At 35.1% G+C, this 12649-nt stretch overlaps 1 protein-coding gene and 1 pseudogene across 1 annotated transcript; both read left to right on the plus strand.

The window, feature by feature from the left end:
• Positions 1-312: 312 nt before the first annotated feature.
• LOC106319914 lies at positions 313-2167 on the plus strand. The gene is made up of 6 exons (XM_013758307.1): positions 313-459; positions 958-1040; positions 1125-1223; positions 1534-1681; positions 1782-1843; positions 2038-2167. Exons 1-6 carry the CDS (start codon positions 313-315, stop codon positions 2165-2167), a joined length of 669 nt encoding a protein of 222 aa, XP_013613761.1.
• A 2824-nt stretch (positions 2168-4991) lies between these two features.
• LOC106319915 lies at positions 4992-10119 on the plus strand (annotated as a pseudogene).
• Positions 10120-12649: the final 2530 nt, after the last annotated feature.

Raw genomic sequence — 12649 nt, forward strand, 5'->3', positions numbered from 1 at the left:
TTAAATTCGTTAATATTATGCAATCCTACCGGTTTCCTTAGTTAAAGACTTTAGATATCACCTAAAATCTTTTTTTGCTAACAAAATAGAAAAAATCTCGCTAACTTGGCCATCAAGGATATATATCACCTAAAATCTTTTTTTGCTTGATTACTACTCTTGTGATTTCCTTAACTGATCACTTAGAATATCCAATATATTATTCTCGGTGACCTATATTGAACATCAAGTTAGCGAGCACTATATATACACCCCAACATCCTCTATTGTTTCTCACATCTAATCATACCTACATCCCTCGAAAAACCTAAAATGTCTTCAATCATGCAAGTCACTTCTTTGAAAGATGTGAAACCCTTCAAGAGTGGTTGGAAAGTGCATGTGAAAGTGTTGCACACTTGGAAGCAATACAACGCAGTGCATGGTGACACCCTTGAGATTGTGCTATCCGATGATAATGTGAGTCTTGTGTTATGCGTGAGTTTTTAATAGTGTTTTCTTCATTTTATAGTTTTAAGTTTCCAAGGGAAAAATGCATGTATCGATCTATAGTTTTAATCTCGTGCCAAATAACTAATCAATGTTTAATGAATGTACAAGGGAAAAAAAAATCCATGCCTCTTGCAAGAAGACTTACATGGAGAGTAAAGGACGCCTTCTTCCAGTTGGAGCATGGAGGTGGATTCAGAATTTCAGCCTCAGTCCTGCAAATGGATGCTATCGATCAACCGATCATTCCTACAAAATGAGTTTCGTTCAGAATAGAACAATCACGAGATCTCCTCTTGTGAATGAAGACATGTTCTTAAGTTTGGTGGACTTTCAGTCTGTTTTGAGTGGATCACTCAACCCAAATTTTCTCATTGGTAATTTAGAAATTAGTAACTGTGTTTTGTTACATTTTGACCAACTGAAACCGCTGATTCTTAAAACTATTTTGCAGATGTGATTGGTCAGGTTATGGAATTGGGAGACCTTGAAACTATCCAAGTCGTAGGGAAACCAAAAAGGAAAGTGGAGTTTACACTTCGCGACATCAAGTAAGTAATTTTTCAGGGTTTATATAAATTTTATTTCATATCTAATTCATATTAATTCAATACATATTCTACTTTAAATTATAGTGACTCCCGTGTTCCCTGTTGTCTCTGGGGCAAATTTGCTGAGGTCCTCTATGAGGGTTGCAGCAAAGAAGAAGAGGGTAAGCCCATATGTCTAATCAGGTTTGCAAAGATCGGGAGATAAAGATGTATACTCTTTTCAAGTCTATGAAATTAAAGAAAATTGTAAATTATTATATTCAATTGGATTGTTAACCGTTTCATAATATACATTGCTATATATTCGTGTCAGGTGAACTCCAAATCACCAATGCATTTGAGGCATCACAGCTCTTGATTAATCCTTCAATTCCAGAGACTGATGCCTTCAAACAAATGTGGTGTTCTGTTTCATCTTATCTATTTTAGCTTGTGTCTATACATGTTTTTTCTTGAACTGTTAATCAGTATGTTGTTTATACGCATGTGTTAGGTTTGTTGATGAGGATAAACCCCTCGCCCTATGGGAGTCTAATGATGAGAAACTTGAGTTGGATGATATGAGAAGTATCCAAGACAAGCGTGACAAATGGTTACTCTTTCCAAAAAGAACCATTCGTGAAATACTTGAGTCAACTCAGGTACGGGACTTAATTTTAAGAATTTTTCCTCTGTGAAAATTATAATATACACTGACAAGTCGGGTGGTTATCAGGTTGAAAAGTGCTTGGTCATCTGCAGTCTATGCAATTGACTCAGACTGGGGTTGGTATTACTTTGGTTGTTGCATATGCAACAAAAAGGTGGTAAAAGTGGGAACTTTGGTGAAAACTCTTCATGGTAAAGAGATCACTACCCATATCTGGTGGTGTGAGGTGTGCAAAGAGAATGTCTCTAATGTGTCTCAAGGTGAGTCTTTTTTAATCGTATAAGTTACTCTTTCTAATCAAGAAGCGACTCTCACTTTGTGTTATCTTATTGTTGGTGTTTTGTGAAGGTTTAAACTGCATTTGATGGTTAAGGATGATACAGGAGAAACAAAATTGATGCTTCTTGATCTCATTGCCAAAGGAATGATAATTGAATCGGCAATGAAACTGCTGAATGGATCATTCGATGAGGTGTGATTTTAAAACTGTGTATTATTGATATTTCTCCTGAGGCTGAAATAGATAGAGTTGTGTGTTACTAATATTTTTTATGCTTCTTTTGTAATTAAGCTCGAGGATCCTACAGATTTGCCTGATGCCATCCTTGCTGTTGTTGGAAAGACATTCACATTTGGAATTTCTGTTGAAAAAGAACATGTTTTGTATGGATCTGAGATTTACAAGGTTGGGAAAATCTTTAAAGACAGAATGGTTGCTTTAACCGATTCAGTTAAACTAGAGAATTCTCAGACTGATGGAGTATTGACTCTTACAAGTGGTGAAGAGGTATGATTGTATGTTTTATTTTATCTAAGATTCACTTCATATACATGAGAACGTTGTATTATTAATTACGAGTCTTACTAAAACTATTTTGTTATATTTTAGAGCTCTGTTAGACTCACTGAGAGTCAGGAACACACTGATGGAATGTTCACACCATCCACAAAGAGAAAGGAAGCATGGAATGACCCACCAGCAGATCTAACTTCGCACACCAAGAAATTGTGCTCAAAAGCTATCAAGGTGGAGAAGATGAATGATTTGGAGGCTGAAGCAAACAAGAATACCTAAATCATGGATTCTGAAGTTTCTATATTTATTGTTTGGTTTTATGTTTTAATAATTTTCTGAAGCAATTTGGTTTTTGGTTTTTTTACTTATTGTTAGGCTTTTTTAAAATTTTATGTCATTGTTTTACGTTAAACTCTTTATAATAAAGTATGCTTCAGATAGTTTCTTATCCTTTGTTTTCTTTTTCTTGATTATAGTTATCTTGCTTTTGATTCCCAATTACCATTGTCTCTGCAATTAATTAATCTATAAAATAATATATGATAATTATTGGGAAACACTTCGGTTAGTAATCCTAACGATTTTACGATGCATTTTTATCAGATTCATAAGTATATTCTATATTTTCAGTAGTTTTCCAAATGTTTATAAAATTATCTCCTAATTAACTGGGCAAAGGTTTTTTTGTTAATGCACTAAATAGTACAACTTGACCATCAAGGATGTGTGTTACCTAAAGATAGGATCTTTACATGAAGATATTACCAAGATACTTTATTCCAATAGAAATGTTAATATATAAATATTTCTCAGATCTCGCTAAGAATATCTTTTAAAAACTGATTTTGTTTGATCCCTACTCTAGAGATTTCCTTAACTGAAACCGAATATGGAAGATTTTTTGACGGCGACCTTTAGTATCAAGTTAACCTTATATTAACCCCAAACACTCTCTAATGTTTCTCACAAAATCAGAATAGCTACAATATCGGAAAAAAAAACTAAAATATCTTCAATAATGCAAGTAACTTCTTTGAATGATGCAAAACCCTTTGAGAATGGTTGGAAAGTACACGTGAAGCATTACATCGCAGTGCACGGAGAAACCCTTGAGATCGTGATTACCGATGAATATGTGAGTTTTGTGCTTATACGTGTTTTGTTAGTAGTTTTAATTCTATAGTTTTTTGAGCATGTTCTCTAACTGTGAATTATTCAATTTTTAATGCATGTACAAGGGAAATAAAATCTTTGCCTCTTGCAAGAAGACTTACATGGAGATTAAGGGATGCCGTCTTCCTGTTGAAGTCCGGAGGCACTTTCAGAACATCGGCCTCAGTCCTGCAACTGGATCCTATCAATCAACCGACCATTCCTACAAAATGACTATCGTTCAGAAACTCAAATATGCTCCACGAAATGTTGAAGAAGCTTTCTACTTGCGTTCCTTGCTAAACATTGTCAGAGGTCCTACAACTTTTGAGGACCTAAAAATATTTAAAGGTGTTATTTATCGTGGATATAGAGAGACATGTTTTGCAAGAGGAATTTATCCTCATACTTGCGCCATGTACGAGTGATCACGTTGATGTGTGTTGGATAGCAGTTTAGGTGATATTGTGATTTCCATGAAACTGGGCTGAAGGTCGTACAAGGTGGAGAAGATGAATGATTCAGAAATTTCTATATAAATTGTTTGGTTTATGGTTTTATTATTTTCTGACCAACTCGTGTTTAGGTTATTTTAATTATTGTTTTGGCTTTATTAAAATTTATTAATATCATTACAAAAAACTCTTTATAATTTATTATGCTTCAGGTTACTTATGTGTACTGATAAATCAACCAAACATCTAAACTGCTATCAAATTCCGATTAGTTCCCTAACTACCATTGTTTTTGACATTGTAAACCTATATTAAATTGAGTATAATGATAATACACTTACTTTACCAATTTTAGTTAATTTTGATATTTGCGGAATATGAATGATCGAGAAGCCATGTTTCCATATCCTTTTCATCGGCATATATCTTGCCATTCAAGTAAGAGTCTCCTGGATAAGTTACCTGCCAAATTAATTGATGAAGGTTAGCATATACGATATACATTCAATAAATGTTTTCATATCCAGCATGGCGAAATTTATATAATATCTATACTTATATAAGATATACAATCAATAAGATTGTGCACAAAATCCTTCGCAAGATATGATCCTATATTTCAATAACTAAATCTATCAAATCCTACCAATAAGAAAATAACGCAGACTGAAAGGTTTCAGCAGGAAAACATGAAAGATACAACAAAAAAAACAGTACCTACTGGATCTACCACTAAGAGGAAACGAACTACAAAGGACAATGAAACGATTGTTAACAATGAGAATTCAGCAATCTTGTGTAAGTCAGACTTTCCAAAATGTATAGATTTAATATATGACTCAGTTCATAAATAATCGTTCGTTCTTTTTTATGATATGCTTGACTAAGCACAAGCAAACATGGCGTCAACTCCAATTTTAACAAGTAAAGCGAGAAGTGCAATTGATAAGGAGAATATATTGGTTCATTCAACAACTAAGCCTAATGTAACTCAAGGAAACCCTATTCCCCCTGCTAAGAGGTTAAGAAGGGTTGCACCCGCCAACAGTACTACTTCTTCCAAGGGGAAAAACAGTAGGCTAAATAAAATACATATTTATATCTACATATATCATGTGGTTTTCAACAGTATTTAACAATAGATTTGGGATCTTATTTTGTGATATAGGATACATTGACGAAGGTGATGCCACATATAAATGTGATCATTGTGGGGCTATCATGTGGTATGGTGAGCGTATAAACAGGAAAAGATATGCCCGTAAACCTAAATTTTCTATGTGTTGTGGGCACGGTCAGGTTCAGCTGCCACTTTTAAAGGAATTCCCAGATATATTGAAAATATTGCTGACAGAGGATGATGAAATGAGTAGATATTTTCGTGAAAATATCAGAGTTATCAACATAGTTTTCTCATTTACATCTCTTGGTGGGAAAGTAGACCGCTCTGTTCAAAAAGGTATTGGTCCTCAAATGTTTCAGCTTCAAGGAGAGAACTACCATTTGATGGGTAGTCTAAAGCCACCAGAAGGTGAACCTAAGTTTGGTCAGCTTTATATTGTCGACACAGAAAATGAGATAGTCAACTGAGCTGGTATTGTTGGGTATATAGTTTTCCCATTTTCTAGCCAGTTTGAGTTATGAAGTTAAGTAATCAACCGGTGAGAACTAATCTGTGGAATTATGTTTGTATTTTTTGCAGGAAATATAAGAAACCAGCTGAAAAGACAAGGAAAGAGGAACTTATGAAGAAAGTTATAGAGACGTTAATGGCTATGCTAGACGAGTGCAACCCATATATCCATCAATTTAGATCAGCTCGTGATCGTTTTGACACTAACCCTGACGAGACATTTCATATGCATATTATTAGTAGTCGAGAGAAAGATGGAAGGACATATGACACTCCCACTGCATCTGAAGTAGCTTCACTAATTCCTGGAGATTTCAATTTGGAGATGGATAAAAGAGATATTGTGTTGCAAGAGAAACAAACTGGATGGCTTAGGAGGATTAGTGAAATTCATTCTGCTTATTTGGCTCTTCACTATCCTCTCATATTTACATACGGTGAAGATGGGTTCAGACTAGGGATTAAAAAGAGAGCAACAGATGCAACAGCAAAACTAAAGAGGCAGACTATCAGCATGAGACAGTGGTATGCTTTTCGTTTGCAGGAAAGAGAGAATGAGTGTCATACTCTATTGCATTCTAAAAGATTGTTTCAACAATTTTTGGTTGATGGTTATACTACTATAGAGTCAAACCGGTTATTTTATCTAAGGATGAACCAAAAAAAGCCTCAGATCGGACAGCTATGACTCTATCCAACAAGCTGAAAATGCTGGCAAAACTGATATGCATGAGCAAGGAAGTCGACTTTTGCTACCAGCGTCATTCACAAGAGGACCAAGATACATGAAGAACATGTATTTAGATGCAATGGCTATCTGTAGACGTATTGGATTTCCTGATCTCTTTATAACTTTTACATGCAATCCAAAATGGCCTGAAGTCACCAGGTATCTACAACCGAGAAAGCTTGCTGCTGAAGATAGGCCTGAAATTCTTTGCAGACTGTTTAAAATCAAATTGAAATCTCTTATGACAGATTTAACAGATAAGCAGCTATTGGGCAAGACTGTTTCAGGTGGTTTACTCTTGACGTTTTGAGTCTTATATGTTTTCGTGATGTAACAAATTATTCTAACTGTTTTTTTTTTTGCAGCAATGTATACAATTGAATTTCAGAAACGTGGTCTACCCATGCACACATTCTGTTATTCATGCATCTCTAAATCCAAAATTTCTATAACCGATGACATTGACAAAATCATCTCAGCAGAAATTCCAGATAAAGAAAAAGAGCCAGAGCTTTATGAAGTAGTGAAGGATATGATGATTCATGGTCCTTGTGGAGCTGTTAACATGAACATGAATTTCCCATGCATGGAGAATGGGTAATGTTCCAAGCAATATCCTAAGTCTCATGTTGAAAAAACATATGTTAACAAGGAAGGCTTTCCTGTTTATAAAAGAAGAAAAGAAGGGAATGGCTATAGAGAGAAAAAAGGCTTCAAGTGTGACAACACATATGTCATACCCTATAACAAAGAGTTGTCTCTTCGGTATCGAGCTCATATTAATGTGGAATGGTGCAATCAGACTGGTTCTATAAAATACTTATTCAAGTATATTAATAAAGGACAAGATCGTGTTACCGTTGCTGTTGAACCTCCGGATAAGAATGTGCCTAAAGAAAAAAGTTCTGTAACTGCAGGTGATTATTGTGCATTTGAAGTACTTCTTTAACTATTGTTATCGTTGTGCATTTTAAAGTACTTATTCAACAGCTCTATAGTTACGAAGTTGCTTTTTGTTTTTTCAGATAACGGTGCGTCCAAGGAGCAGACTGCCCCAAATGCAGAACCAAACGAAGAGAGTAAAAATGAGATCAAAGACTTCTTTAACTGCAGGTAAAAATGATAACCTAAGAGTTTATGGCTTCTAATTCGATTTTATATGTTGATAACCAAATATATGAATCAAATTTTTGTTACAGATATGTCTCAGAAAATGAAGGTGGTAGGAGGATCTTTAAGTTCCCAATACATTACAGATCAACACCAGTTGAGAGAATACAATTTCATATACCAGGAAAACAAATCATATTTTTAAGGATGATGACACATACGAAGAAGTGACCAGCCGAAAGCTTATCGATAATACCATGTTTATGGGCTGGTTTGAATTTTGCAAGGTTAGTGAAGTTGCTCGAACACTCACTTTAGCTGAAATTCCAACAATGTTTACTTGGAAAAAAAGTTTCATGAAAGAAAGAAAGGATTTAATATTGGGAGAATCAATTATGCTCCACGAAAGATTGAACAAGCTTTCTACTTGCGTGTCTTCCTAAACATTGTCAAAGGTCCTACTTCTTTTGAGGACATAAAAACATTTAACGGTGTTCTTTATCCTGGATATAAAGAGACATGTTTTGCAAGGGGACTTCTCAAAGATGATCAGGAATATATAGATGACATAGTGAGGATAAGTTTTACTGGTTCTGCATCATACTTGTGCCATGTATTTGTGATCATGTTGATGTCTGGTACTTTGTTTAAGCCTGAAGATGTTTGGGAGAAGACTTGGGAGGTCCTTTGTGAGGACATTCAACAGAAACGAAAACAGCAACTGCATCGACCAGGTAATATATCTGAATTAATTTTCAACAGAAGCGTGTATTATATTACAACGTCACCAGCGTTAACTAATTAAATCTTTTAAAACATATGCAGATCTTTGTTTATCTGATGAGGAAAAAAAAGAAGCAGCCCTTATAGAGATTGAAAAGATTCTAAAAAGTAATAGAACTTCTTTGACGAACTAGACGTCTATGCCACAGCCAATTCCGGACATTATAAATGAAAATGTGCTGATTATGGATGAGCTCAGTTACGACCGCCAGGAGTTAAAAGCTGCTCATGATCGTGACTTTCCAAAACTCACTGATGAGCAAAGGAAAATCTATGATTTGATTACAGATGATGTTTTCAGTAAGAAAAGAGGTGTGTTTTTTGTGTACGGGTTTAGTGGAACAGGAAAAACGTTCTTGTGGAGGCTGCTTTCTGCTGCTATCAGATACAGGGGCGAAATCTGTTTGAATGTGGCATCCAGTGGAATAGCTTCTCTATTGCTACCCGGAGGAAGAACAACACATTCTAGATTTGGAATTCCTATAAACCCATATGAGTTTTCTACTTGCAATCTGATACCAGGAACTGATCAGGCGAATTTGGTCAAAGCAGCCTCTCTTATCATTTGGGATGAAGCTCCAATGATGAGTAAGCACTGTTTTGAATCTTTGGATAGAAGCATGGCAGGCATCGTTGGAAATAAAGATAACAGACCATTTGCTGGGAAAGTAGTTGTCTTAGGTGGGGATTTTAGACAAGTACTGCCAGTTATTCATGGAGCTGGAAGGGCTGAAATAGTTTTGGAATCTCTTAATTTTTCTTATCTCTGGAAGCATGTTAAAGTTCTGCAGCTAACTAAAAACATGAGACTAGTGTCAAATGATCTCACACCTAAAGATGCAAAAGAATTGCGAGAGTTTTCACACTGGATTTTAGATGTTGGAGATGGAAAGATTGGTGATGGAAATGATGGCGAAGCTCTAATCACTATTCCAGATGAGTTTTTGATTTCTTGATGCTGGTGATCCAGTAGAAGCTATAAGCAATGCAGTGTATGGAGATGTTGTTTCTTTACAGCAGAATAGAGAGCCAAAGTTTTTTCAAGAAAGAGCAATACTTTGTCCTACTAATGAGGATGTTAACATGATTAATCAGCACATGTTGGACAAGCTGCCAGGTTCGTACATTACACTACGTATTCGTTTATATTATTCACTGTGGATTTTGCTTGTGTTTGCTATAAGAATAAATTTTCTTTGTCAATGCAGGTGATGAAAAGTTCTATTTGAGCTCTGATTCTATAGACTCTTCAGACAGGTTTTCTAAGAAAGACCAGGCTCTTACTCCAGATTTTCAACACAAAATCAAGGCTTCAGGCTTACCTAATCATAGTCTACGATTGAAGATAGGGTGTCCTGTGATGTTGCTTAGGAACATTGACCCTATAGGAGGACTAATGAACGGAACTAGACTCCAGATTACAGAAATGTACGACTTCATGATAAAGGCAAAAGTCATCACATGGGAAAAGGTTGGTCGAATTGTGCTTCTTCCTAGACTCTCTATAACACCTTCAGATAAAAAGCTGGAGGTTGGTTTGTTTCTACCGAGACATGTATTCTCACATGGCCAGCTATATGTGGCTATTTCTAGAGTGACTTCTAAAAAGGGATTGAAGATTTTGAGGGTCGACAATGAAGGCAAGCCTCAACGTCAAACAATGAATGTCGTCTTCAAAGAGATATTTTCGAATCTTTGCTATCATTTTGCAGTTGTTTTTCGATCATGTTGTACTACTTCCTATTTGATATTGCTTCCTATTCACTTTTAAACTAAACAATCGTTTCAAGAACATTTTTTTTGTTGCAATAAGGATTTCGTTGGAATATGAACACTATTATCAAGCACTTCTAACAAATTGACATAAAAAAAGACCACACTTCAATCAACATTCATCAAACAATCTCCGGGTTTGTTTCCTAACTACCAGTTTCAGTTCCAAGCCTAATCACTACCAATTTAAGCTTTTAATATGCACTTACGTATTGATGGAGTGTTTTATATCTGTCCCATGTCATCCAGAAGTATCCAATACAGCTCTGTTTCTAAAGATGCCAACGCACGACCTGTACATGAATTGGAAGTATACTGTTAAATCATCGCAGTTCAATCCAAGTAAAATAATATAGGGTGATTATATTTGTTTTATTGCAATAAAAAGAATAGAAAATAAATTTATTACTTAAGCTGTATATAATAACTTGACATATGAAAGAAAAAATTCAGAAAAGTCTTACGCTTTGTTTCCAATTTTTTTTCGAATCGATTTTAAAACGTTCCATTTTGACAGCTTCAGATATTCTTCAGACGCTTCGAAGTCATTCCAATCTCACTTGTAGAAAAAAATAGAAAAAATTATATGTTGATTTTTCGTATTTAAAAATCTCAGATTAACTGTTAACTATGGATAATTTGATGAAGTGATATTATATTACCGTTTTGTTGTCTTTCAAATATCGACAATCATCTCAAAATCATGGTTCTTTCTCAAAGATTTCTTCGATCTGAAATGCAAAATAGGTAAGAATTTTTTTTAGATCTTGAGACGTGTTCCAGATGTGTAAAGAATCTATGGAATCTAAAAGAAGAAGTTAGAGGCATATCACCTAAATATGTAGATCGGTAAATCTTGAGAGGTGTTCCGCCTGCTGAATCGTCGGTTTGACTTAGATCCAAATCAGAATAATCGGTTGATCTTTGATTTGCTACAGAATGTGTTCACCCCTTCAAGCAACCTTGATTCCATCATTACCACCATGGATTTGTGTTTTTTGGAGCTTTGAATCGCCATCTCAATCGTCATTTCAGAGGAGAACTAATCTGATTTTTTTACCAAAAAAGAAACGTCTGGACAAAACAATTATCTCTCCTTTACTGTTTTTTTTAAACGTGGATGGTCAAAGACCACGAGTTTTGTCGGTACAAATATTTTCACTTGGCCCCGTTTTCATATTTGGTCTAAATCCACATTTTTTCACTTGGACTATTTGGGCCAAGTTCTTATAATATGTACACATAATTATGAATATTTCTTTTTCTCACTATAATTAAACTTTGGTAAACTATTGAAATATTTATAATGAAAGACTTCAAACTTTGTTAAAATAAAATAAAAAAGTTTATTCACAAGTTAAATCAGTTAAATAAAACTCTTTGAAAAATTTAGTACATAAAAATGAAGATTGATTGAGTTCAATTTTAAATGTTTTTACAAATCAAGTTCAATTTTAGAAACATAAATACTCATTTATAAAAAAAAATAATATAATAAAAATATACATGAAAACATTACATGTCACGAAATTTTCCAAATTTTATAAAAATATTAAGAGGAAAATAAACCCGCGCTTTGAAAGCGCGGGTCAAAATCTAGTTCTTCTATTATAACGTAGACATATACATTTATAAAACAGATCTTACATAATCAAATTCTTCACATCAGACTCACTTATGTGACCTTTTTCTAGGATTTACTTGTGAGATAGCACGTACATGGCTCGGTCACTACGTAGCGACCGAGCACGCACACGACTCGGTCGCTACGTAGCGACCATGCTTTCTTAAAAATCGATACGACACGAATCCATGCATTCTCGTCTACTCTTTAATGCTATCTCCCGAAGACCGTAGCCAACCCATTTCATGTTTCTCGTCATTTGAAGTTATCAATCGAACTTTACGATAAAAACTGCGGAAAGTACGTTTTTATCGAAAGAAGCCGTAATAAACGTTTCGAGTCAAACAACGGCCCAAAGAGACCTAAGACGTGACTCGAAACCCACTTATGATTTCTTAACAAAAAGCCCATAAACCGTAGGATGATTTATGCTTGGTTCGCAAGGAAAGATAAGTGGCAAGTTTCCACAGATAAATACGAAGTATTCGAAGATAATTAGAAAGATAGGGAAAAGCGGAATATCTCCATTTTTACGCTATGATGGCTAAAGGGCAGAAGAGGATAAGCGCAAACCGACCTAGGAGCTAGTATATAAGGAGTCCTAGGCGAGAAGCATAAGGAAGAGACTTTTTCAGAGAAAACTTAGCACTTAGAGCAATTAGGCAACTTTCCGTTTTTGTTATTTCGAGCTGCAACTCAACTAGGTTTTGCAGTCTTAGGTTGTTAGAACTATGAATCTCGCCGACAGCTCTGATTGCCGAGGCTTTACCTTGTTGTAAAGCTCATACGCGAATTCGGAATAAAACTACTTTTGCTCTCTTTTACGATTTCTTATTTCTTTTCGTCTTTACTTGCATGTTCTGATTGCTTGTCGTGTGGTTTAACAGATATCCGGGACCTCTGG

The sequence above is a fragment of the Brassica oleracea genome, unplaced genomic scaffold, assembly GCF_000695525.1.
Source record: "Brassica oleracea var. oleracea cultivar TO1000 unplaced genomic scaffold, BOL UnpScaffold00689, whole genome shotgun sequence".
Taxonomy (NCBI): domain Eukaryota; kingdom Viridiplantae; phylum Streptophyta; class Magnoliopsida; order Brassicales; family Brassicaceae; genus Brassica; species Brassica oleracea.

Bases quoted from the DNA above. Each gene is read 5' to 3' on its own strand.
- LOC106319914 (XM_013758307.1), top strand. From the start codon at position 313: ATGTCTTCAATCATGCAAGTCACTTCTTTGAAAGATGTGAAACCCTTC. The intron at 1,224-1,533 runs GTTTGCAAAGAT...CGCATGTGTTAG, and splicing joins AAGCCCATATGTCTAATCAG to GTTTGTTGATGAGGATAAAC. The intron at 1,682-1,781 runs GTACGGGACTTA...GGTCATCTGCAG, and splicing joins AAATACTTGAGTCAACTCAG to TCTATGCAATTGACTCAGAC.